Below are 27,818 nucleotides of genomic sequence, written 5' to 3' on the forward strand. Positions count from 1 at the left end.
AGAAGCTAACTAAATTTCTAGTTAAAATTTATTTATAAATAAAAGCTTGCTTGCTGCTATTGATATTCCATTTACAAGTCACTTATCTGGTAACTTATTGATATTACACTTACCTAATGATTGACTGTAAACTTTAGAAATACAATTTTTTTCCTATGTTAAAAAAAAAAAGATATTTTGTAAGTACTTATATACCAAGAGAGGAAATAAATTTTCACTACTTTTTCTATCGATCAAATTCAAAATATAATAATAATTGAGGACAATATTTTTAACATAGGTCTACTAATGAGAAGAAAGGAATTCTTTTTTGGGGGATGATTTTGCTGAGTTGGGGTTCAAAATTAGTGTGTTTCTTGTCATCAGAATGTTATAGATGTTCAATTAAAAAAAAACTTGTTAGTTCAGTGGTTATGCAAAAACTTTTTGGATTGTGGGCCATAATTTCCCATGCCTGATCTGCAAGATTATTTCTGCATTTAGACTGTGATGCTTTGTATTCGCCAATTAAAAAAAAGAAAACACCCTAATCTTCAGCATTTTAAGAAGAGTTAGTATTTATTTCCTTTGAGATATTACTGGTGTATGAACTACATCTATAATTTTTTTCCTGTAGTCTTTTCATAATGACTTTTTTTTTTTAACATCTTTATTGGGGTATAATTGCTTTACAGTGGTGTGTTAGTTTCTGCTTTATAACAAACTGAATCAGCTGTACATATACATATATCCCCATATCTCCTCCCTCTTGCGTCTCCCTCCCATCCTCCCTATCCCACCCCTCTAGGTGGTCACAAAGCACCAACCTGATCTCTCTGTGCTATGCAGCTGCTTCCCACTAGCTATCTATTTTACATTTGGTAGTGTATATATGTCCATGCCACTCTCTCACTTCGTCCCAGCTTACCCTTCCCCCTCCCCGTGTCCTCAAGTCCATTCTCTACTTCTGCGTCTTTATTCCTGTCCTGCCCCTAGGTTCTTCAGAACCATTTTTTTTCTTTTTTTTTTTTTAGATTCCATATATATGTGTTAGCATACCGTATTTGTTTTTCTCCTTCTGACTTACTTCACTCTGTATGACATACTCTAGGTCCATCCACCTCACTACAAGTAACTCAATTTCATTTCTTTTTATGGCTGAGTAATATTACATTGTATATATGTGCCACATCTTCTTTATCCATTCATCTGTCGATGGACACTTAGGTCCATAATGACTTTCTTTTAAACTTAATTTGAAATAATTACAGACTAACATATAAGTTGGAAATAATAGTGCAGAGAATTTCTGGATACTTCTGTCCCAGCTTCCCCGATGATAGTATCATATATAACCATCATAACTACTTTTAAAAGTGCCCTTAGCATTGGCAAGTAACCATTTATTTAAAAATGAACTTTCATTATAATCCTGTTTATTGATGAAGAATTTACAACTGTGTTTTCACTTTCTGTTTTTATTTCCAGATCAGCCAGCATTACTAACCTGTCATTGGATCGATCTGGGTCTCCCATGGTACCATCATATGAGACATCTGTCAGTCCCCAGGCTAACCGAACATATGTTAGGACAGAGACCACTGAGGATGAACGCAAAATTCTTCTGGTACCGGTCCAGTATCTTTGACCCATTGCAACTTTAGAGCATAAAGAATGTTTATCTCACTAATTTTTTTTTTAAGACAAATACAAATGAAATAGCCTGTTATCATATAAATTAAATAGAGGAAATAATTTGCTAAGTTTTTATTAGGATGACCTGAAATTGGTCAAGCATTCCATGCTCATATGCTACATTAATATTTTCTTGACTGCTTTCATCTGGCAAAATCAGAATTCAGATGCCTACATAATACTAGAGCTTAACTTTGAGTTAGGTCCCAGATTGCTGTTTAAACTTTGGAACATGTTTCTTATACACATGGAATACTTTTCAGACATTTAATATTATATGTTTAAGTAGGTAGTAATCAGTTGTTGATTGAATTTATCTTTGTAAAATACTGTGTTCAATCATAAGAGTGACTCAAAGAAATGGAAGATATGGCTTCTGTCCTCAGGTTTACAATTCAGAAGGTATAGAGGTGAGAATAAGCATGGCATTTTTTGTGGACTGAAGTGACGTTTATTAATTGGGAGATGTTGGGAGGGATATTAAGTTCAGTTCTGTGGGCAATGAGAATGGAAAGTTATTCGGGGCTACTTGGTGGAAGGTGGTGAATTCAGTCTCTGTAAGTTTTAGATTTGAACCTGTAGGTGCTGAGCAGTGTTGAGGTTTTTTTGAGCAGGGAGTAATTCCCTGATGGCCTTTCTCTAGGAAATTCACCTGGCAGTTGGGTATATGTGAGAATGGTAAGAATCTGGTGGGGTAAAAGCTACAGAAAGTTACTTTAGATTAATGTGATTCACTGTTCCCTCCTTCTCTTTTGTTCTGTCTCCAAAGAGGGGTGTGACATTCTGTGTTTAGATAATCAGGAGACCGATAGTATGTGCCATTGACTGAAAAAAAAATTATTTGGGATAGTTTTTTGTTTTTTTTTTCTCAAGAGAAAAAGTTACGTTTGCAATTAGATGAGCTGAGTTCAAGCTGTTCCCCATGCATGTGTCATTTCTATTAAATCATGTAAGTTAGCTATGACAAATCTGAATTGAGTTTCCTTTTATGAATCTAAAAATCACAAGAAGCAGTCTGAAACGGTATATAGCATCCTTCTCAGGAGTAATTACTTCCTCATAATGTGATTTCAGGACAGTGTTCAGTTAAAAGACCTGTGGAAAAAAATTTGCCATCACAGTAGCGGAATGGAGTTTCAGGATCACCGCTACTGGCTGAGAACTCATCCCAACTGCATTGTAGGAAAGGAGTTAGTCAACTGGTTAATTCGAAATGGACACATTGCTACAAGGTAATGGAGCTTAAGAAAGACTTTTTGATATTATTTATGAATTTATTTTTAATGACATATCATGTAGATATAAAGGGAGCAAATTTCTTTGTGAGTGGGGTGCTGCTTGTTTTCTGCATTTGGTGTTTGGGCTGCTAATTACTCAACCCTCCTCCCTTCTGAGTTGTAATCAGTAGAGAGTAGATGCAAGGAGCCAAATGGGATCACAGTTCACCTTATTTATTAAAAGCAGAAATGTACAGTTAATTCCCAAAGCCCAGAGCTCTCTAGTTAAGCCGGATTGGGGAATGCAGCTAGATCCTAAGGCCACAGTAGATTCTCCTGCTACTGCTCCCTAATCTGAACTTTCAACCTGTCTTGAGAATTGGGTCCATTAACCACACCAGGAGTGTCCTAGCCTGCCTCACAAATCATTTGTGAGAAAGAGACAGACAGGTCTTGTTGCCTTTCAGGGTAATGCGTCACCTGGCTTTTCTGCTTGCTTAGAAGAAACAAGTATGTAGGAAGAGAAGAAACAGCTGTAAGCAGTGAAGCCCTGGGTTCCAGTTTGGGTTGTATCTCTTTTTAGTTTTGTGCCCTTTGTCAAGTTATTCAATCTCTTAGAGACTTGACCTCTCAGCTCTAATATGAGGATAATATGTGATCCTATGAAGAAGCTGTGAGAATGAAATAATATGGGCAAATGTGTTTGGTACATTGTGAACTGCCATATAAATGTAATGTGTTAATAATTATTTCATGTATATATATAGATATACATTTTATATCTATATTTATAATATTTGGTATTGTCTTCTCATCAAAGACTGTAAGCTCCTTGAGGACAGGAGCCATGCTATTCTCAACACTTTTTACTCCTAGTAAGTACAGGGGTGTGCATGCACTGAGTACTTGTAAATGTTTGTGTAATTGAAATTAGGTTTTCTTGGGACTGGTTCTCCTTTACTATGGTACATGGGAAGATCTTTTAATTTAGCTTCAAGTCTCTCTTGTTTTATCCCTCACCTATCCAAGGACCATTTGAAATTCCAACTCTGATTAGAATGGAAAAAAAATTCAGTTTGTGTCTGATCTTGTACTTGTAAAATTATTCTGACTGACTTTTAAAAGTTTTCACTTCTCTTGGTCTTGATTCAGGGCACAAGCTATAGCAATTGGACAGGCAATGGTGGATGGACGTTGGCTGGATTGCGTCAGCCATCACGACCAGCTCTTCCGGGATGAGTACGCGCTGTACAGACCACTGCAGGTAGTGTTCAGCGGCACTGCTAAGGGGAGTATAGTGAGCTTTGCTGCCAAGTCTTCTCCATCAGTGGGAATAAAAACTAGCTGAATAACCCAAAGATACACTCTTCTAACATGTTTTCCCTGCCGTTTGAGGAAAGTTAAACATTTTTACTTGATAGGTAGTGGTGATTAAAAAACCTATTGGAATCAAACACTGTTCAGTTGGTGTGGCTTCTCTTAAGCTTGGCTTTGTGATATTGTAGTTGCTTGTCATTTATCTTCAGTGGTTTTCAGTTTTACTGTGTCTGCATTTTTAGGACTAAGAGGGACTATACATAATAAAACAATTGAAAAAACTTCATGGTACCATTGCAATAGATTTTGACTCTATAGCAGTATTCAACTGTACAGTAATGGTAAAACGGTGAATATTCTCTTTTCTGTTTGTTTTTTTTTTTTTTACTTTAATTAGGAAATTGGAAATTACTTAAAGATAGAACTTTTAAAAAAAGATATACTTTCACTTTTGGTTTATGTTAATTTGATATAAATAATATTCAGTAATACCTTTGTGAACTAAAATTGAAAAATCAATGGTTAGAAAAGACAAAGACCCAAAACACTAGTGTGGTGTTATGTGTTAAAATCTAACAGTTGTTTTCCAGTATGTTGGCACAGGGTTAGGATAAATTCTGAGCTGTCTTTACTCTCAGGAATAAAAGATGAGACACTATAAAATCTGTATGTTTTGTTCGTAATATGCTGCCTTTAAGCTTACTGATTCATAAATATTATAATTGGAAGAGTGGAGTTGCCAGCATGATGCTGGTTTACAACTTAGCTTCTATTAATTTGCTTATTTTTACATAAATTTATTTAGTGGTTAGCCTTGTACAAATATTGGGCTTGAATTTATTTGTAGTGTGACAGCCTCAACATTGTTGCCATTGAGGGTCAATCGCTTGGATCCTGTCTTGACCCTTTCAGAGTACAGAATTTTCCGAGACCCCTTCTCCGGACAGTGACTCAGTGAACTCTGTGGAAGGACACTCTGAGCCATCCTGGTTTAAAGACATCAAGTTTGATGACAGCGACACAGAGCAGATAGCTGAAGAAGGTGACGACAATTTGACCAGTGAGTTTCACTTTCTGACATTTTAGTTTTTATGAATCATTACTGTGTATGTATGATAAAATGAGTGTTTTGTTTATTTAGTTGAAACAGTCCTACTTTTAAGATTTATGGCTCCAACTAAATGTAACAACATCTGATAGCAATCCTTGTCTTAGATACAGTATTTTCTTAAGAAACCAACTTGTTAGGCTACTGGTGTTTTCAGATTTTGCCGTAGTCTTTAGTTTGCAGCAGCTTAAAAATAACTCCAAGCTAATATTGCAGTAGACAACTTTCTCACCTCTTCACTATGATATCAGACCTTCTCTCTGCAGAACCTCCAACATGTTTCTTCATTTTAAAAATTCATTTTACATTTAACTTGCTCAAATTTTATTAAGTCTACACAGAAGTACATGAAAATACTGTATCCATTTTGGTATTGCACATTGGGCTTGTATATTAAAAAAACCATTTTTCTCCTTTCCTCCGATACCCTGATGAAACCCATCTTTACTCCCCTCCTCTCCCTGTATTTCTTTCCCCTCCCCAACACTAAAAGACTCTGCCAGTCCTAGCAAGCGCACATCAGTCAGCAGTTTCCAGTCCACAGTGGACAGTGACTCAGCCGCGTCCATCAGCCTGAACGTGGAGCTGGACAACGTGAACTTCCATATCAAGAAGCCCTCCAAGTACCCACATGTGCCCCCTCACCCTGCTGACCAAAAAGGTAGGAGGTAGTCACCATCTGCAGTCCAAACACAGGCTGGAGAGATCTCAAGCCAGCTTGTCCTTCTGGCTTCCTCTGACCCCTATGGCTGAGGGGATTTGGTGTGGGTTTTGGTCCACCCCTTCTCATTTTCCCCACACCTCTTCCCCACATGTTTTTTTTGTTTGTTTTTTGGTTGGTTCTGGTTCCTTTTATTTCTTGTTTTCTACCTCAGTACCACCACACACAGTTTAAAGCTTGTAGTCTTTAAAAGGAACTACATCTGACTGCTTTTCCCTTAGCATAATGTGCAACTTCCAAGGTGGCATTTCTTTGCATTTATAACATGGATGTTCTGCTCTATTCATTTCTCTTTCTTCATTTAATATTTTAAAGCTTATTTGCTTATGCTATTGCCCAGTAGCATAGTATTCCACTAAACCTTTCCAGATGCTTGAACTCGATTGGTGAAAAACGTTCACACATTCCAAAACATCTTTCTCTTCTAATTTAAAATGCTTATTGTGCATATGCTATATTTATAAACAAGGTTTCTTCTTTAATACAAAACAAATTCCTTCTTTTAGCTGTCTTATTTGAGGCTTTAGTCTACTGAAAAATAATAATTCAAAAGACATTCGGTATAAAAGGAAAAGTAAGGTAAACCATTACTAAAATCTAACATAGTGGTACATAGAAATGAAATGCTTTCTTTAAAAATGGATGATGAGGTTTACTTTGTTGGATATAATTAAAAGGCAATTTAAATTTTAGCTCTAAAGTGGCATTAGTAAAGGTAAATAAGTAAAAAATACATAATTGGGAATTCCTTGGCGGTCCAGTGGTTAGGACTCCGCACTTCACTGCAGGCGGCACGGGTTCGATCCCTGGTCAGGGAACTAAGATCCCGCATGCTATGCGGCCAAAAAAAAAGAAAAAAACATAAGTAATAAGTAACTGTGGCATTTCATTATGTTACAGTAACTGAAAAATCATTATTCTACAGATGAAGCAATTTATTCCATGATTTCACCTGTAGTTTGAATTTTTAATATTTAGCGCTCTAAATTTGAATTGTCTCCTTACTTAGATCTGAAATTCCTGCCTAATTCTTTGCTGCTGCCTACTTTGAGCCTCAAAATATTATCAGAAGAGAGAAGCTTTTGAATGTAAACATCTATGCTAAAATAATTGGAAACAAATTCACATTTCTACAACAGATTTCTCATAATTGTCGATATTAGCCACTCTCATCAAGATGTGGTAAAATGGCATTTAAGGGTTATAGTAATAAAAAGGTATATCTTATTTAAGAATAGAAACTTAGAGAGGGTGTGAGAAAAGAGGACACCTGACTCGCATTGAGCACAAGTAAGATACACATCGTTATGGGAATCCTCAAAGCAGAAATTGGAAAAATGATGGCAGACATTTGGGTGAGTATGAAAGGACAGTGAAGCAGACGTGGCACTTGTGTGAGAATTAACTGTAGACTCTGGTCACATGGAGGATATTGGATTTTTGTAATATAAATGACAGATGTGGTTCATAGGTGGGATGATCTGTCATGACGGAGGGTATCTGTTCTCTGGACACTTCTGTTGGCAATTTCATTGTGCTGAAAGAAGAGTGTGAAATACATTTTTGACTTGCTGGTGATTTCATCTCTTGGAAAGTTAAGGAACTTTTGAAAATCATGAAGAAAGTGACCTGTCATCATGCAACTAATAATAGCAAAAGGTGGACTGCTGAGCACAGTCAGGCATTTGCTTTAGGAAACCTAACTTCATAATGTTGGGGGAAGAATGGGAATAGAAGGCTGCGATAATGACGTTTTTACAGTACAACCTCAAACTGCATTTATAAGGAAAATTAAAGGGGCAGCACCTGCAGTTGAAAAAAACCATCATGACTCCTCTGGCAACTTTCTGATCTCAACCTTTAAAAATTTTTTTTCTAGAAAAATTGTGAGAGGAAACCTTCATATGAGGAGCAGTCTGAAAGAGGGGCCAGTGCTTTTAGAAAAGTGGCAGGATAGCTGAAGTCCAGACTGCACGGAAGATTGGAGGAAATGCCAAGGATATCTTGGGAAAGATTTTTAAAATTGTGATGCAAAGAGAAAAATTAGGCCAGTTATTTGGGGAAGTTGATACAATATTAATTGAACTTTTTTTTTTTTTTTTTAACCTCTGTTAAGATAACCTTACCCAGGAAAGAACACTGTCTGTTAAGAGGAAGTGAAGTCCAAAATAATGAAGAGTTAGAGGATGCCTCGTTGTTGTTTGTTTTCCCTTCTAGTTTTACTGAGATATAATTGACATAAAACACTGTATAAGTTTAACGTGTGCAGCATAAGTTTACTTATGTGAACATCCATCATCTCCCATAGATAGAAAATTAAAGAAATAGAAAAAATTCTTTTCTTTGTGATGAGAACTCTTAGAATTTACTCTCTAAACAACTTTCATATATGACATACAGCAGTGTTAATTGTATTGATTGTGTTGTACATCCGTCCCTAGTACTGGAAGTTTCTGCCTTTTGACTGCCTGCGTCTAATTTCCCCTCCCCCACTCCCTTCCTCTAGTAACTACCAATCTGATCTCTTTTTCTGAGTTTGTTTTTGAAGTATAATTGATCTCCAACTGTTACGCATCATAGTGATTCCATATTTCTATACATTTTGAAATGATCACCAGTTAAGTCTAGTTACAGTATGTCACCATACAAAGATATTACATAGTTATTGACTATATGCCCCACCCTGTGTATTTTACACCCATGACTTAGTTATTTTGCAACTGAAAGTTTGTACCCCTAATCTTCCTTACCTATTTCTTTTCTCCTTCCACCCCCCTCCCCTCTGGCAACCCCTGTTTGTTCTCTGTATCTATAACTCTGTTTCTTTTCTGTTCTGTTTGTTCATTTGTTTTGTTTTTTAGATTCCACAAATAAGTGAAATCATACAGAATTTGTCTTTCTCTGACTCATTTCACCTAACATAATACTCTCTAGTTCCACCCATGTTTTCACAAATAGCAAGATTTTATTCTTTCTTGTGGCTGAGTAATATTACATTGTATATGTGTACACACACACACACACACACACCCACACACCCCAGAAAGAAGGTAATTATTAGATTGACCTCTTAGGTCATTTGCAACCTTGAGAGCCTGTAATTTGAGGACTTTATAAATCCCTTAATACACATTTCTGGCTTTCACAGTTCTCTCTTGTTAATTTTTAGCATACTAACAGGAATTATTCTTTTTTCTATTTTTCTTGTGAAGTTGAGATACAATAAATTATTTTTTTCTTCACTGTAGTTAGGAGGAACACTGGTTACCAGAAAATAAAGGTCATCAGGGTGACCTAGTTAGGGAAGTGAAAGACTTCCTCTGCTTCTGGTTTTCATTTCTCTTAAATAAAAATGAGAATGGGTGCTTTTTATCTTTCCATTAAAGGCAAAGGTAATACTTATTAAGTCTTTTCTTTGGGATCATCTGCTAGCTTTTAAGGCTGAGGAAATTTGAATTTATAAAATTGATTGAAATAGCTATACTTAAAAAAAAACTGGTCATGTTTTTTATGCTACATAAGCAAACCCCTCATTTTCAGAAACTTGTAAAACTGAGACAGCGCGATCTTCTGGTTTGATTAATTTTTCATTATTGGTCTTGGAGAGTTATGCAATTAAAAAATATTTTATTCTGTGTTGGTCGCAGGATTCTGAACCATTGTTGGAAAGTTAGCAAGTAGAACCTAGAGAAGAAAGTGAAAATCATGGCTTCCGCAAACCTCTAGACCTAACTTCCCATTTATAGGGAAACAGGGGGTATAAGAGCAATTTAAACAGCACCATGAGGAAACAATCCACCAAATCCAGAATGTGGGATGTTCACCAGGACATTTGGCCTGGGTTCTTTCAAAATTCAATATCATGAAAAAAAAAAGGAAGTCTACTTTAGACTAAAAGAGAATAAAGAGAATGTAATGTATGAACCTTAATGGATCCAGGTTTGAGGGGGAAAAAAACATTTATTAAAGCATTTTGGGAACAGTTAGATAAATTTGAATATGGACTAACTCAATGATATTAAGAAATTGTCAGTTTTCTTAAGTGTGTAAATATTACGGCTATAGAGGAGAATGCCCTTATTTTTAAGAGATGCATGCTGAAGTATTAGTGGTAAAATGTCATGATATGTGTAATTTCAAATGGTCTGGGAAAAAAGCACACATATAGAGAGAAATCAGAAATCACTGAACAATTGTTCAGTCTAGGTGGAGGGTATACAGGATTTTCTGTATGTTTGAAATTTTTTCATAATGGGGAAAATCCATCGCTTCTGGAATTTTATATATATATATCCTTTAGTATGAAGAGTAAAGCTTGTAAAGCCTCTACATTAGTTGAACAAATAGGGGTAGGCATTATTAATTTCTGTGCGGGAGGTATAGGAATAAAGTATAACATCTGTTTTCACTGGTCCATATAATACTTGATTTTATTGTATTTGACATGGCACACTTGAACTTTCTAAATTTTTTTCTCCACTTTCTTGTTTGAAGGATGAGCATATTGGCTTATAGACACATTGACTTTTGAAGCCCATTTGTTTATAAATAAACTCTGCCTACAAAGAATTTTGTGGAGCACCTTTGCCTTAAAGGGCTTAAAATGCATTGTGGTTAAATTTGCACGGTAGAAAGAACCTCATTTGAGCTGTGCTTGGGCACAGACCTAGAGAAAAGGTCATGGGGAAGTAAAGAGTAAGTTTCACTTATAAGAAAAATAATTACTATTCTAAAAGTTCTAAAAGAACACATTCACTGTGTGTTCAGAAGTTATCTTTCATCAACTATTTGGAAGTATTTGGTTAGAATTTTTGAAAATTAAAACTCTAAAAACTAATATAAATCCTTACGAGTTACATCTTTATTCCCTGCCATTGTCACTTTTGTATTAATTTATTTTATAGCTTATATTCTGAAATTTTAAAAACCCCACCTTATATTGTATTATGAGGTGGCTTCTCTATCTGAACTCATTGTTTGTTAAATAATACAGTTGTGCATGAGAAAAAGAGTAACTTTTTAGGCTTGTCATGAAAATTACTGACGATCTCAGTTTTCGTAAACCAGTTCAGTTTTGATAAGGGAAGAATGATCTGTTAAAGATTATCTGTCATTACTGTTTCAAGGTTTTGTTGAGTTATTAATTTAAGTCTATCAAGTTTAGTATGAAGTGTGCAGAACAAGTTATAAAGCATCATTTTAGCCTAAAGTTTTGTGACTTGGCTGTGTACTGATGGGTTTAGTATGGGTAATACTTTGTGTGTGGGTGTGTTTTCTGTATAATTATGCTGGCATGTTAATAGTCATAAGCTTCTCCTTTCCTTCCTCCTCTCTCTCCTCTCTCCCTGCTATGCAGAGTATTTGATTTCTGACAATGGAGGACAACAGCTCTCAATAAGTGATGCCTTCATCAAAGGTAATTTTATCAAAAGCTATACATGGGATGGTGTCTCTTTTTTTCATGGGGATATACTTGGGGCCTAGCACATTGATAGGTGCAGAGTAGGTACTGACAATGTATATGATTATTTTAGTATCATGGGAACACGGATTTTAATATGTGTAGTAACTTTGAGACTGTTGAGAACCAAAAATATAAACTTGGACTTGGTTTGAAAGAAGGTCTCTGATCTGAAAAGTAATTGTTTAAAAGCTTTTAAATAGATTTTGAATTTTATTCATTTAAAGGCCTGAATAGTTTATGCTTTCCTATATCATGAGTATAGTATTAAGTATTGATATACATATCATCAGTGATTGTCAAGCTTGTCAAAAAGCCTACAGGCAGATCTCATCCGATTGAGGATGCCGCTTGCCCTGTGGAGTTGGGGAGACAAGTGGACAGAAGGGGATAAAGAACTAGTTCTGCTGACCATTTCCCTGGGGACAAGAGGAAGTACAAGCCTTTTCCAGCCGTGACCCTACTTAGCTTGCTGTGGAGTGAAGACACACTTACTTAATTGGTCCATAACACTCTACAGCTTAGGCCTCAGATAATGGGAGGGTTTCACATAAAAGAGAGAAGGTAGGGCAAGCTGGTACAAGGGCAGCCACCTGCAGCTGGTGTCATAACTTAGCAGTGTTTCTGAATTCACCTCCAAGCATCTGGTCCAACTAGATGTTTATAGACCAGGGGTTTAAATAATTGAAATGTGCCATTTTTGTACTTCACTTGTCATGGACACTTGCTTTACTGTGTAAGCTGCTGGAATGTTTAGTTGAAAGTTTTTTTGTTTGTTTAGTTTGCTTTAAACGGGGAAAGATTTGAGAATTTTTGTAAGCATTTCTCACCTCTTTTCTTTCCATTTATTCAATCACATTTTTCAGCATTTAGTGAGCATCTTTTTTTGCAAAGCATGTAGTATTATCTATTATTTTTTTGGTCTTGATCCATTAACAGAATTTTACATAAATTGTTATTTACCATGTTTTAATTTCTTTACAGTTAATTTTTAGGTCTGACTTGTAAAAGTTTTGCCAATTAAAAAGAAAGCCTTTTGTTCCTGTATTGAAAAAGAAACACTAAAAGGATTGTCTGAGTAGACTTTCTATACTGTCATGTACTGGTTCAGACGTATCAGGGCTGAACTTTTTAAAGTTCAGCACCCACACTATCACATGTTCTGCTTGCATTCTGATTTCTATTGAATGCAGTTTTCAGTTTGTGATTTTATAGGAAAAATTAACCACCTTGTTTTGTTTATGTCCCCAAATAAATAAAAAGACTGTAAAAAAAATCTCATTTTATTTGCTTTTCAGAAGCTGTATTTATAATTATTTTCTTGAGAGTCCTGGTTGCTTATGTAAATTTACTTTTCACACTTCTGTCTCTGATTTTGTCTGTTGAGAATATTGATGATCTAACTCAGAGTTCATTTTTTTATTTATGAATTTAAACATGTCCTTGCTTTTTTTACACCAACAATTGAATTGGCTAACTTAAAAAACGTAAAAACGTAAGTTGGCAATTTCTAAATCTATGAGTAGATGGTATAAAACGTGACAATGAAGTATAATTTCTTATTTTACACTTAGAATCCTTATTTAACCGTCGAGTTGAGGAAAAATCCAAAGAGCTGCCTTTCACACCTTTGGGCTGGCATCATAACAACCTGGAGCTGCTGAGGGAGGAGAATGGAGAGAAACAAGCCATGGAGAGGTTGCTGTAAGGCAGTGAGCTTTTTAATTTTAATTCTCCATTTTTATAATCTTCAGTGACTTGATAGGCATGTGCATAGTTCTTCCTTAGAAAGTCAAAAATACTAACATTACTTAGGAAATAAAGCCTGTTCTGGTGAAATTTCTTATAAAACAAAAAGTGTCCTAAATTGTGCTTATCTGTCCCCATTGTCATTTATGTGTTAAAGTTTAATCAAATTAAATGGGTCATCTTAGTTGAAGATATTCACAGATTTTCTTTATGTGAAAAATCATTAAGGTGCAGATATGCAGAAAGAATAAAATTGACCAAGAAGATCTCATCTGTGAACCATAATTTGTGTGCTTATTTCTTTGGTAGACTGTTGTATCTTCAAAACTGTTGTCTCTGGCAGTATTAACTATGCAGACTTCTTTCCTGTAACATTTTTGTAGCTCAGCTAATCACAACCACATGATGGCACTACTCCAGCAGTTGCTCCATAGTGAGTCATTGTCACCATCTTGGAGGGACATCATTGTATCACTAGTCTGCCAGGTTGTTCAGACAGTCCGACCTGATGTCAAGAACCGGGATGATGACATGGATGTCCGTCAGTTTGTCCACATCAAAAAAGTGAGCTCTGCTAATGCTTTCCTAATGCTAGGAATTGATGAGATGGGCCTGATAGTAATTTGTCTCTTAATGGTCATCTGAAAGGCTCATTACCAGGAGGGGTGCTAGGTGAGGAGGGGGAAGTTTCTCTGCCTGCTCTATTTGTTAGCAGTGCACTTAAGGGTCATAGAAGCCACTGTTAGGAAGTGAGAGGTGAATGGGGGTGGGGGGTAAGTTGGGCTTGCAATGAGTTGGGAACCCAGACTTTCTTGCTTCCTCTTCTTGATGTGTCATCTATGAAAGGGCCTCTTTCCACAGATTACTGTCACTGTTCTGAGTAAAAGCAGTGGGTAATTGCTTTATTTAGAGAGTAGTGGAGTTTTGCCTGTAGTTTTTGCCTATGATATGTAACTTAATAGTGGTCTTAATTGACATCTGGCATCAAGTACCAGGTAGTATGTTAGAGTGTTGATGATCATGCTAAGAGGCCATTAATTATTGGTTGAAAGGAAGAAATGCATCCTGGAACTTTTTGTACTTATTTGAAAATAAATAATAAATAATAGAATTTATTTGACTGGATTCTAAGGATGTGTCATTGAATTTTATTGTTTTCTTAATTGTTTCATTAGATCCCAGGTGGAAAGAAGTTTGATTCTGTGGTTGTCAGTGGGTTTGTTTGTACCAAGAATATTGCCCATAAAAAGGTAATGTGATTCAGTTCAACAGTGACGTTCAGCAGACTGTGACTATATGCCAAGCTCACAAGCTGGGGGTACCTTAATCATGGAAGAAAAGGAGATTGGACATTGAGGGGTGACTAGCAATGTCTCCCATAGGGGTGAAATTTTGGGGGTTGAGGGAGAGTCTCCCAGAGCCGATGATGATTGGGACTTGTACAGTGGGAACTCATCAGACAGAAGAAGGCTTCCCAACCAGCAGGCTGACAGGACACTGGTATCATGTCTCCCTTCACCCCACCGCATCTCAAGGAGACAGGATTTTCTAACAGACTGGAGTCCTTCCAGAGGCCTACCATTTGACAACTTTGTTCTCCCTCATAGGGCTGAGCTCAGAATTAATCACTGGAATTCTGTTATCCTTCTTCCCTTTTATCTCTACCTTCAACCCTGAGGCTCTTTCTAGCACTAGCACAGAGAGTAGGGTGAAATAACCTGGTGGACTAAGGAAACTCTGAGATCCTAAGGTGCAAGATGGGAAATGGCAGGAGATGGGGCTGTGGAGGAAGCAGGCAGGGGCTTTGTATCTCACTTTATTCTGAAGGCTACTGATTAGCAAAGTGTAGTGTGCATCAGGATCACCTGTGGACCTTGTTAAAAATGTAGATCCCTAAGTCCAAACCCTGGAAATTCTCATTCAGTAGGTTTACGGGGGTGGGAATTGGGGGGTGGGTAGGGGAAGGGTGGGACTACTTTAAAATTTTTTTTTTAAGGAAGTATAATTTACAATGTTATGTTAGTTTCCAGTGTACAGCAAAGTGATTCAGTTTTTTATACACATATATATATATTTTTATATTCTTTTCCATTATAGTTTATTACAGGATATTGAATATAGTTCCCTGTGCTGTACAGTAGGACCTTGTTGTTTTATTTATTTTATACACAGTGGCTTACATCTACCATTCCCAAACTCCCGATTTATCCCTCCCTGCACTGCTTTCCCCTTTGGTAACCATAAGTTTGTTTTCTATGCCTGTGAGTCTGTTTCTGTTTTGTATATAAGTTCATTTGTGTCATATTTTAGATTCCACATACAAGCGATATTATGTAATATTTGTCTTTCTCTGTCTGACTTACTTCACTTAGTATGGTAATCTCTAGATCCATCCTCATTGTTGGCAAATGGCATTATTTCATTCCTTTTTATGGCTGAATAGTATTCCATTGTGTATATATGTACCACATTTTCTTTATCCATTAATCTGTCGATAGACATTTAGGTTGCTTCCGTGTCTTGGCTATTGTAAATAGTGCTGCTATGAACATTGGAGTGCATGTATCTTTTCAAATTAGAGTTTTCTCTGGATGTATCCTCAGGAGTGGGATTGCGGATCATGTGGTAACGCTGTTTTTAGTTTTTTAAGGAACCTCCATACTGCTTTCCATAGTGGCTGCACCAATTCACATTCGGCTGGGACTGCTTTTAATGGAGGCACTCTGGGTGTTTCCAGTGTCGTTTATTGGTTCTCACATTTTGAGAAACCGTTGATCTGTAACAGTGTTCTCAAACCTTGCTGTGCTTCAGAATCACTAAGGGAACTTATCAAACATAGAGACACCCTGGCCCCACCTCTGAGGATACTGATTCGGTTACAGTGAGAGCTCAGGCAGATCTCAAGCCTGAACAACTAGATGGAGAAACTGCAGTCCTGTTTTCACTCTTTTCTAAGCAGAGTCTAATAATTTATTTTTTGTAAGTCATTAAGCCTCCTGAAAGTTGTTAGTGACCAAAGAGAAATAAAAGTATGTTTGGATTTGATATTATAGCAATGATCCAGAGTTCATATTTCTACATAGAGTCTTATTAAAACATTTTACCCATCAAAGTAGTACTTTATTGTTTTAAAGATTTATTTATTTTTTTTTAAAAAGATTTTTTAAAATTTTTGGCTGTGTTGGGTCTCAGTTGCAGCACGCGGGATCTTTGTTGTGTCACGCGGGTTTTCTCTTCTCTAGTTGTGGTGCGTGGGCTCCAGAGCACATGGGCTCTGTAGTTTGCGGCACACGGGCTCTGTAGTTTGCGGCACACGGGCTCTGTAGTTTGCGGCACACGGGCTCTAGTTGAGGCGCGCAAACTCAGTAGTTGTGGCACGCGGGCTTAGTTGCTCCGCAGCGTGTGGGATCTTAGTTCCCTGACCAGGGATCAAGTCCCCTGTATTGCAAGGTGGATTCTTTACCACTGGACCACCAGGGAAGTCCCCAAAGTAGTACTTTAAATCAAATTAAATGATCTTTGTTGAATTCAGAGGTAGGTATGTTGTGCTCATCTCCGGAATTAAAAACTGTTATGTGGGTGTGGTAGACACATATGCATGAATGACTGTCTTGCTCCACTGACCATGTTTAGAGTTAGTCTTTAATTTGTAGTTGCTAAAAGAGCCCTGAATGTAGTTTCCCAGCTGATGAGTCACTGTTTTCAGGACCATTTACCGGTTTGGCCCTGATAAGCTTGGTCAGTCGGAAACTTGGATTGCAGGCCCTGGCTGTTCTGCTTGTGGCTTTAGTTGCACTGTTAGGATATATTGTTTGAGTCACTGCTTCGGGATATGCTTTAAGGTTTTCTGTTTTAACTTCTTATTACCCAATTTGGCTTGCAAATTTACGACTGCTTGGAAACTTATTCCATCAAAAATATATTCAGCAGGTGTTTTAATTCTTTTCTCCCTCATCTACCCTTCTTGAATTTCAGAAAAGTTAAATTCTGCCTTCAGAGTTGCTGATTCGTGGGAGTTTGTGGAGTAGTCTGTCTTTAAGCCCCTCTCTGCCCTACCCAGGGCTGGATAGCTTTTCTTGCAACATTAGAAATTAAAAAAAAAACAAATAGTTAAGAGTATAGAAGATTAGGTAAAATAGCATTATTAGAAAAGAAGCCAATTTTTGAAGAATTTTGCATAGCCCTAAACTAATAATTTGCTTTGAAAAAAAGTAAGAGAATACCACAAAAGAACTAAATGAGAGTATTTTAATATGAATATAATGAGATCATCTATTTAAGAGGAATTATGAACAGTGTGAATTTAAAGTTGTGATTAAAGGAGGACTATAAGGTGCAAACTTCGAAGTTTTAACAAACTGTTCATTTATTTTTTAGATGAATTCTTCTATTAAAAACCCCAAAATTCTTCTGTTGAAGTGTTCCATTGAGTATCTCTACAGAGAAGAAACTAAATTTACTTGCATTGATCCTATTGTGCTTCAGGTAAGAACTTACTGAAACAGTAATCTGGAGGGATGTTTGCGTACTATGATGCTTGCCAGCTCTTATAACGCATTCCAGCTGGTTAAATTGGACAGACAAACTTAATTGCTGTTGTTTCATTTGAAAAATTTATTATAAAAGATGTTTTTATGTATCACACTTTAGAAGCTTACCAAAACCTCTGTCACTATTTTTAGTTTCAAAGTGTTAAAGGCAACACATGACTTTTTGGGAATATATGAAGAAAAAGTGACAATCCAAATCCTGTTTTTCCTTCCCACCTGGGTCATGGATTTACTTTAAGGATTTCTCTAGCTTAATCAGGTTCCCAATGATAATACCTGATTTTTAATACAGTCTGTTCTACTAAAACACGTGTTTCTAGAACACTAAGTAGCTTACACACAGTTGGTAAAAGGGAATAACATCAGATGGAAGTTGTGTCAGTTTCTGTCTGGTTTTGCTTAAGTGAGGAGGCCCAGAAAAACTGCTGTAGGATTATAACCCTCAGCTGGAGAGAAAATCAGCCACAGCTCAGCTCCTATAAAGGCAGGAACCCTTTTAGCTCTATTTTAAGAAATTAGAAGTGAGCTCCTGTTCGAAGAGTTCTCTCCCTAGAGAGATGCAACCCCTGGTCCTGGATGGCTCTTAGGCGTTCACTGTTCAGAGTTCCATTTCCAATTGTACTGTTGCACTTGCTTTTGTACATTTTAAATTTCCCTTGAGGCCACCTCCAGCTACACTGAGCTGCCTGTCTGGGCTGTCCAAGTTCTCTGTCAAGGTACCAATTTTTATTCTTGTTAGTGCTCTGAATATGAAGTTACATAGGTTTTAAAAGTTGTCTGCCTCAACCTCTTTTCTCCCATAAATGCTATTAATTAATTTGTAGTTGTTCAAAATGGGAAGTTTTCAGGAATGTGTATTCCTATTATAGCAGAAACACTTACATTCAGTTCCAGAAACATTTAGGAAAAGCATTGCTTGAAAATTCATAGGTGATAGGTACATTTTCTCAAGAGTGGTTAAGAGTGGTTAATCACTTTTGTTCTGAATTCGTAGACAGCAACAGAAAAAACTTAATTGTGGTGAAAGGCACCATGGGTTATGAAACTCTGCTCTATTGCTTAATGAACTCTGTTAACTGGGACTGTTTCCTTTTTGGAATTCAGCTGTGTATCAGTAAAAGTGAGGGGTTTCAGCTAGATTTATACCATTCCTTCTAGCTCTTATTTACTATGACTTTTCACTGACAACTGAAATAAGGAAAAAGGGGAAACACAATTATCGTTCATGGAATCTAAGGTACTGTGATGCTGGGACTTTTCTTGATCTCACTGAAGGTGTCAGTGAAAGACTTTTCTAGGTTTAGGTCACAACCACATGGATTGCAAGATGCATCCTAATTGCAGAGATGTTAAAATGTGTAAAATTTTATGTCTTGGAGTTGATGAACTAATAATCAGAATCCATAGATATTTAGTTACAAAAAAGTTATACTTAAATTTATCTGCTTTATTTTAACTCCACCCTTACGACCAGGTTAACAGACTAAAATCTTTATGTTAGAGAAGTATGCTCTGTGCTCTGGGCAATGTATATTAGTAAACATGATTTAATTCATATAATTTAAAGCATCTGGTTCATCAGTGCTATAAAACATAGTTTATTATATCTTTAAGTTCTGACCTATTAAAATTTTTAGTTTGAATTGATAGAAAGTATCAATTGATATGACTTTTTTTTAATCCTTTTTTTGGTCCACTCATTGTGGAATAACCAATCAAAGAAGAAGCTGAAAGGTAGACAGTTAGAAAAAGGAGGATGAGAAACAGTGGGCAAAGAGATAATTAGCCTGTGGTGCCATACTGTCTTCACAAGGTCGGCCCTCAAGATCTGTTGGTCTGCCGCTGCTCCGTTGTGTTCCTGGCCTACCTTCTGATACTCTTTACTTGCTGAGCCTCTCCCAGGACCCCTTTTTAGCATGGTGCTTCATGTATAATCATAATAGTTGACTGGAGCTGGAACTGAGAGGAAATGTATTTGCTATCCCTGTATCAGAGGCCAGAAACTTAAAAAAAAAAAAATCAACTTATTTTAGTTATTCTTTATTGGAGCTGCACAAATAAAATCATTTAAAATGTCATTAAATAACAATTTAGTAAGCAGAGAAGGAAATTAACATGTTTCAAGGAAAAAAAATTCCATTTTGTTAATAATGGGAGAATTTGAAAATGTGCAACTTCTATCAGTAAAACAGAGAAGGGTGAGAAGAAATATACTCCATAACAGGGCAGGTTCATTGCAGGGAATAGGCTCTTCCATTACTGGTGGCACTGACCATGAATACAGTCTTACTCAGAAAGCACTGGGCATAGGGAGCAGAAGTGACAGATGTGCTCCCACATTCCATTGTCACCTCTCTGAGCCCAGAAATTTTATAAAACAATTAATGAATTATATTGTTTTAACTCTGGTTGTTATTTACAATATTCATTTGCTTTGAAAGTAAGCCTTTGTGATGAAATTGTATTAAAAATGTTTTAATTTTTAACTATAGCCGTTCTAGGTAGAATATTACCTGTTCGGAGATTGAAATTAGTAAGTAGCTGAAATAGCATCTGTTAGAGAGTTATTTATTCAGATACCCAAAAGAAGAGATATTCTGGTTACTTTCAGATTGTAAAAGGGGGAATTCATAACTATATTAAAAACGTTTAGAAATTGCTTTCATTTAGGGTTAGGGTTTTTTATTTATTTATTTATAACCTTTGAGAGCTAGCTAATTGGATTCTTGGCTTTTATGTCATAGGTTATTAAGAATTCAAAATCCTTCAAAGTAAAGTTAGTGAGTTGGAGGATGAAATTTCTCCTGAAACTCTTTTCAGCATAATCAGCAGATTAGAATGATGAAAAATATTCTTGGTTGTGTTTGAGTTAATTTGCTTATAGCAATGGTAAGTGATCTTTAGCATAGTTTCACCTGAGATTGGGGGACCTGAGAAATGAGTTAACACATCAGTACTACAGTGTTTACTTAGTAGGAAATATTTATTAGTGGTTTGTGGGCAAAGAAAACTTAGACGGAATTTGATATTAATAGTCAAACTATCCTGGTATTTTTACATGTCTAGATCTTGAATTGTACCACACATAATAATTTTGATTTATCTTACTTAGGAAAGGGAATTCTTGAAGAACTACGTTCAGCGAATAGTTGATGTTCGGCCCACATTGGTTTTAGTTGAGAAAACGGTATCTCGAATTGCTCAGGATATGTTACTGGAACATGGCATTACTTTGGTCATTAATGTAAAATCAGTGAGTGTTCTTATTTTTCTATTTTTATATCATTTAAAAAAAATCACGGCTTGTAAATTTATATGCATGTATGGTAGATATGCAGGGATCTTTATTTATTTCTTTGCTGCGCCATCTATATTGAAAGTAGGACAGGCATGGCAGTGATTTCATTATTTATAAGACTGGAGGATCTTAGGCTGGAAGAAAGTATGATTCATATAGCACTCATACGAGTTATATAATGCTCATCATAGGTTCTACAAGACCAAAGGTGTAATAGACATTAGTTAATAAGTAGTATTTGTGGAGACTTCATTTTGTAGCAGAAAATGTTCTCTCCCTTGAAAAGTTACCCTCTTCAGAACAGAGGTCAGTTCTGGAAGTTTCCCACCCTCCTGGAAGCTTCCCACCCTCCGCCCCTGAATCAGTACCTTTTGCCAGTGCATGATGCTTAAATGTCTTTTGATAATGTCATTAATATGAATATGGTTTATTTTAGTAGGCACATATTGATTTCTAAGTGTAGACTAATCTAGAGTCAGTAAAAGTCATTTAATTATTAAAATCAAGGAAATTCATTGCGAGGGCATTTTCATATGTTCCTATTATTTTTTCATATTAAATTTTCTAAGAATTTTATTCTTCTCTGTCTAATTTTGTAATATAATGTTGTTCTGTGTTCTAGCAAGTTTTAGAACGAATCAGTCGGATGACCCAAGGTGATTTGGTGATGTCGATGGACCAGCTGCTTACAAAACCTCACCTGGGCACCTGTCACAAATTTTACATGCAGATGTTTCAGTTGCCTAATGGTGAGTGATCTCTAGTATAGATTTACCTGGAATTGGGGACCTGAGGACATGAGTAAATTCATCAGTACTACAAGGTTGACTTAGTAGGAAATAGCTATTAGCAGTGGTTAAATGAGGACAGGCAACTGTGGTTTTACTTAAGGGTTTTTCTCTGGTAGATGTTAAGATGGTGAGTTCTGTCTGGACTTCTGGATTGCCACCTAAGCCTTCTTAACCTTGTGTTTGTTTATTTGTAGAACAAACCAAAACACTGATGTTTTTTGAAGGCTGTCCACAGCACTTGGGCTGTACAATCAAGCTTAGAGGAGGCTCTGATTATGAGCTGGCTCGAGTTAAGGAGATCCTAATATTTATGATCTGTGTAGCTTATCATTCTCAACTAGAAATCTCCTTCCTCATGGATGAATTTGCTATGCCTCCTACATTAACACCAAACCCCTCCTTCCATTCTCTGATTGAGGGACAGGAGGATGAAGGGGCCGCACAAGAGCCATTCAGCGGAAGTCCCCTCCCCCGGGAGCCTGACTTCCCTCCGGACTTTCTGCCCTCTGATGATAGCAGTTTGCTAGAATCAAGGATTCTGTTTGAGAAGGGTGATCAGGAAACTAAAAGTGTGCCACAGGATGTTGCCTCTTCGAAGCATCAAGAGCATGCCACAGCAGCTTGCCCAGCAGGCGCCCCCTGTGCTCTCTTTCCATCGGTACCGGAATCGTTGCTGCCGCTCCATATAGACGACCAACAGGATGCCGTAGGCAGCGAGCAGCCAGAGGCTTTGCAGCAAACAGAGGAGCTGCAGGATCCCAAAAGCCAGATGAGAGCCTTCAGGGACCCTCTACAGGATGACACTGGCCTGTATATTACTGAGGAAGTTACCTCCTCTGAAGATAAACGAAAGACTTATTCTTTGACCTTTAAACAGGAATTGAAAGATGTGATCCTCTGTATCTCCCCAGTAATCACATTCCGGGAGCCCTTCCTTTTAACTGAAAAGGGGATGAGATGCTCTACCCGAGATTATTTTGCGGAGCAGGTTTACTGGTCTCCTCTCCTCAATAAAGAGTTCAAAGAAATGGAGAGCAGGCGTAAGAAACAGATGCTCAGGGATCTCTCTGGCCTTCAGGGCATGAATGGAAGTGTTCAGGCCAAGTCTATTCAAGTCCTGCCCTCACACGAGCTAGTGAGCACCAGAATTGCCGAGCACCTGGGTGATAGCCAGAGCCTGGGGAGAATGCTGGCCGATTATCGGGCCAGAGGAGGAAGAATTCAGCAGAGAAATTCAGACCCTTTCGCTTATTCTAAGGATGCATCGGGTACTTCAAGTGGCAAATCCGGAAGCAAAAGTGAAGGTGACGAAGAGAAAGGGTTGATTACAAGTGATGCAGTGTGGTCAACAAAGGTGAGCAAGACCACTTTGTGTGCTTGTGTAAATTTAAAATGTGTTGGGGACTTTCCTGGCCGTCCAGTGGTTAAGACTCCGCGCTCCCACTGCTGGGGGCGCAGGTTCGATCCCTGGTCGGGTAACTTAAGATCTCACGTGCCTTGAGGTGAGGCCAAATAAATAAATAAATCTACTTAACATACAGGTCTTTAAAAAAAATGTGTTGAAAATCTCTGCTATAGCAGGGTAAATATAATCAAATGTGGCAAATTGCATGCAGATTTATTAAATATTTCCTCTATGCTTTTTTTTTTGGTCTAGGTCTTTCGGCTTATGTGTTGCTTTAAAATGTATGAAATAGGAGTGTAATGTAATGAAACTGGATTTTGAGGGTTTCAGGCTAAGCTCACAGTAAACTAGGAGGAGCTCTGAGGTAGGGGGGCAGCGTGGAGCTGCTTAAAATTTCTGGCATGATGACTTGGGTTTAGTGTGATGCGTCCTTGATCCTTTTAATGGCAATGAGCAGGACAGTAAGGGTTGGAAGTTTATTGTAGGAAATGGATGTGTTTTAAAAAAAGTAAGATTTATTCATGGATACATTATTGATAATGGTGGTAATAAAACTAATGAACAAATTTATCTCTAGATGAGGAAATAGTTTTTTAATAAAACAAAAAGATGTTCACTTTCACAAGTCTGGGAATGATTAAAAAATAATGGTACACCGTTTTTAATACATGAAATTGGCAAAAAAGAATGTGATAAGAGCCATGGTTAGTGAGGTATGGAAAAATACTTATAATAAACTTTAAATAAATTTATGTTTATATACATTTATGTAAACTTATTAAAAGTGATAGGGAGGTCTTTTAAATTTACATGAGCACATATATGTTTTTGACTTAGGATTCCTATCTTTTATAACTTATTCCTGCAGATAAGTAAGAATTTGGTATAAGGATACTTACATTTTATTATAATATATGTACAAGGGTGTTTACTGAAGCATTATTTCTAATTGTTTGCTGTTAAAAGGATGAGTTGGATCTCGTTTCATGACCCAGAGAGAACCCATGATATATTTTCTAGTGTTAAAAAGCAAATTGTGTTTTAATATATGTAGCATCAAACCATTTTTGTAAAAAACCAAAATCACCTGTGTATACTTATGTGGGTGTTTTTGTGTGTTTATGTGTATGAGCTAGCAAAAGTACATGGTTTTTAACCATACAGTCAAATTTGTCAGTTTGGGAGGTGGGGCAGCATCAAAGGAGGAGAGGCTTTAAGTACTTCATGAACTTCTTCATATACCTCTGTACTGTTTGAATTTCAGCAGAGACAGGTGTTACCTTTGTAATGATCAAAAACAGGTATAAAGTACAAATAAATAAATACCTTAGGATTTAGATTTCTGGGTATCTCAGGTGGATGTTATATCCAGCTATCAATTCAGACTGTTTCATATTTAATTAACTACTTCCAAGATAATTTAATGTAGTTTTGTAAAAATAAGAGTATTTAAGAAAACAAGCTGTTTAGACATCTATTTGTATGTTTACATTTCACCTAAACCTTTTGGATTGCTTTACCTCAAAAACTAACTGCTCTTCTTCCTTATATTTAGTGTCTTGTAGTTTTGAATCTTCACTGAAACCCCTGTAGTGATGGCAGAGGCTTTACAAATCGAGTGGAGTGTGTCGGATGTTGGAGATGGGCCTTGGGGTTGGAGTGCGTGATGGCCTGCGGGTGCTCATCTGGATGTTCCTTCTCTTGCAGGTGGACTGTCTGAATCCTGCCAACCACCAGAGACTGTGCGTGCTCTTCAGCAGCTCTTCTGCCCAGTCCAGCAACGCTCCCAGTGCCTGCGTCAGTCCGTGGTAGGGTTCCTTGCCCACCCCCCTTGCACCACCCCCCCCCCACTATTGTACTTGAGGATAGAATTCCAGCAAGTCTGAACAAAGTTCAGCCTTTAGGCTCTGTTTTTAGGTGAATGGCATGCTGCTGGTCATATGTGAATTGATGGAACTTTAGAACTTGTGAATTACATATGAAATTTGTATTTGTTCATGGGTAGAAGTAAATGAAAGTACCTTTAGTGAGAGTGAAAACGGATGTGAGGGATGGAAGAGAAATTTGTAGTTATAAAAGTGAGAAAGTTGATACATAAAAGCTAGTTTTAAGCATTTTGATAACATGTACAAATCAGGCAGGTTTTTTTTAGGCATCGTTTTCATAAGAGCAGTCAGTCTTCTGTCTTAAGTTTTATTCTAAAACTTAATTCTAAGTAGATTGATAGAAACACATTTTATAATGTTATAATTTATTTCCAGTAATAGTCACAAAAGCCTAGTTATTACATAGTTTAGTTTTAAAAGTACTAAAGAACATAACTGCTTGTTTTTGGAGTACTTTCCATGACAAAATGTGTTCCGTATTTTAATTTTGGACACCAGAAACCCTTATTTCTACCAGTGAGATCAGGGATTCTTCCAGCATCAGTAGAGCTCTAGCAGTCTGACTTGGGGCTGGGTGAGCCCATGGGAATTTTCTCTGGGAGTTTAGGTCAAGGCTTGATATAAGATGTGGGTTTCGACAGGTATGTATAGCTGAACTCTCTTATTTGTGGGCATTTATAAGTTGGGTATAAAGTTAAGAAGTGCCTTTCCTGGAGGAATATGAGCTGCTGCTCTTCGTGCTCAGCAATGGTGTGGACTAGAGAGCAGAGGCAGGAGTCCCATTTTATACTGACCAGGCTTAAGGCTTTGTGAGGGAAACTTTTACTTCTTCCTAACTCAGATCAGTTTTACTCATTTAATATTACAGTTTGTGCATCCTGATTAAATAGTTTCATAGGATACTAATGGACTGGGAATGGATACGATGCTGTAGTGTGGCTAGTACAAACCTGGTCTATCAGATGAGGTAAAACCTGTTCCGTAACAACAAAAGAGTAGCACCTGTTTTAATACTGTATTATAAGCAGATCTAACAGTTTGGAGTCTCATGAAATATCTTTTGCTGGGTGGTAATTCATATGATATGTTTCTAAGAAATCTTTTCTTTTAGGATTGTAACAATGGAATTTTATGGAAAAAATGATCTTACATTAGGAATATTTTTAGAGAGATACTGTTTCCGGTAAGAACCAATTTTCTCCTTATGTTCCATTTATGCTTTTTTGATGCCTAGAATTTCAACCTAAATATAAACATGAGTTGGAGCACTGTTGTGTGACCTTCCTGTTCCTGCCACGTGCCAGGGTTTACTATACAGAGAAGTAATCCTTTCATATTCAACCCGGCATGTCTTCTCCAGTTCATTCCTCAGATCTTTGCCCATCTAATTGCCCTCAATCCCACAGACTTTTTTTTAGAATGTCTGTTTTCACAGTGATTTAAATGAGAGGCAAGAGAAGCTAAGGACCTCAGTTTAAGTCTTAGAGCTATCACCTGCCACTTAATATGACAAAGAGCAAGTAGTTTAATCTTTACCAGCCCCCTTTATAGGTATTAACAAACTCCACAAATGTCAGGAGTTTTAATAGGTAAAATGAGATGATGTTTTAGAAATACTTGGCAAATAGAAGGTGCTTAACAAGTGGAACCTGTCACTGTGATGTGGTTGAAGGCAGGATGTTCAGCTGCAGGCTCTGAGAAGGATGAGTCGTACCCCGAGCAGATCATCCCCCAGTCATCCTTACTCTTGAGAGGATGCTGCACTTTCTCTACAGTGGTCCTGATTAGCCAGGATTCACTATACACTGCTCCTCGGTTTCGTGGTTAATGTGAGGACTTTCTTTTGGTCAAAGGCCTTCCTATCAGTGTCCTAGCATGTTCTGTGATACCCCCATGGTGCATCACATTCGACGCTTTGTCCATGGCCAAGGCTGTGTGCAGATAATCCTGAAGGAGTTGGATTCTCCAGTACCTGGATATCAGCATACAATTCTCACCTATTCCTGGTGCAGAATCTGCAAACAGGTAAGTGTACCCTGTTGCTGTAATACATCACATAGTATCTTTAATTTCTATATTTATATAGTTCTTTTTTGGGGGGGAGGGTGGCCTCTATTTTTTTGGATTTAGTATTTGTCTTTGGGCCCTTATTTATTTTACCTTCTAGTGCTGTATGTTCCCTTTAATGTTTGTTTCCTAAAGATTCCATTTTAGGATTTATCAGTCATTATATAAAACATAGGTACCACGTCCAGTAAAATAGATGGAGATTTTATCTTGACAGTTCTCCATTATGTTTGTTTATTCATTCAGTATATGCTTATTGAGCACCACCTAGGTGCCAGATACTGTGCTAGGCCCTAGGAATGAAGGAAGAACAAGGTAAGGCTCCTGTCCTCTAGCGGGGAAGACAGACTTACAGTGATTACAGTATGCTAGAATGTTTGTGTAAGTTTAAGTCTATGTCAACATTTCTATCTTAAGACATACAGATGAGAGACCATGTTTAATTGATCTCTGCTGGTTTTCATATACATTCTTGAGGAAAGAACCATGTGTTTTATTTCTTCTGTGTGTTTTTCTAACTCTGGAGGGAATATTTGGTGCCAATATTATGTTTTTAATATATACTTTTTATTCA

At 37.1% G+C, this 27,818-nt stretch overlaps 1 protein-coding gene across 9 annotated transcripts in view; it reads left to right on the forward strand.

Moving 5' to 3' along the window:
- The window catches only part of PIKFYVE (phosphoinositide kinase, FYVE-type zinc finger containing), a 74,355-nt gene that overhangs the window by 22,693 nt on the left and 23,844 nt on the right, over nt 1-27,818 (forward strand). For 6 of the 9 annotated variants that reach the window (XM_059928572.1, XM_059928571.1, XM_059928576.1 and 3 more), the window contains 16 exons: nt 1,468-1,606; nt 2,749-2,906; nt 4,044-4,155; nt 5,121-5,268; nt 5,810-5,977; nt 11,394-11,453; nt 13,073-13,202; nt 13,631-13,811; nt 14,423-14,497; nt 17,625-17,732; nt 20,910-21,050; nt 21,718-21,844; nt 22,081-23,240; nt 24,999-25,099; nt 26,289-26,360; nt 27,031-27,202. In XM_059928572.1, coding sequence (XP_059784555.1) covers nt 1,468-1,606; nt 2,749-2,906; nt 4,044-4,155; nt 5,121-5,268; nt 5,810-5,977; nt 11,394-11,453; nt 13,073-13,202; nt 13,631-13,811; nt 14,423-14,497; nt 17,625-17,732; nt 20,910-21,050; nt 21,718-21,844; nt 22,081-23,240; nt 24,999-25,099; nt 26,289-26,360; nt 27,031-27,202 — 3,052 coding nt within the window. Of the gene's footprint in view, nt 1-1,467; nt 1,607-2,748; nt 2,907-4,043; nt 4,156-5,120; nt 5,269-5,809; nt 5,989-11,393; nt 11,454-13,072; nt 13,203-13,630; nt 13,812-14,422; nt 14,498-17,624; nt 17,733-20,909; nt 21,051-21,717; nt 21,845-22,080; nt 23,241-24,998; nt 25,100-26,288; nt 26,361-27,030; nt 27,203-27,818 lie in introns of those variants that run through there. The other 3 variants (XM_059928575.1, XM_059928577.1, XM_059928580.1) reach the window with 3 other exon arrangements.

The sequence above is a fragment of the Balaenoptera ricei genome, chromosome 7 (assembly GCF_028023285.1).
Source record: "Balaenoptera ricei isolate mBalRic1 chromosome 7, mBalRic1.hap2, whole genome shotgun sequence".
NCBI lineage: Eukaryota > Metazoa > Chordata > Mammalia > Artiodactyla > Balaenopteridae > Balaenoptera > Balaenoptera ricei.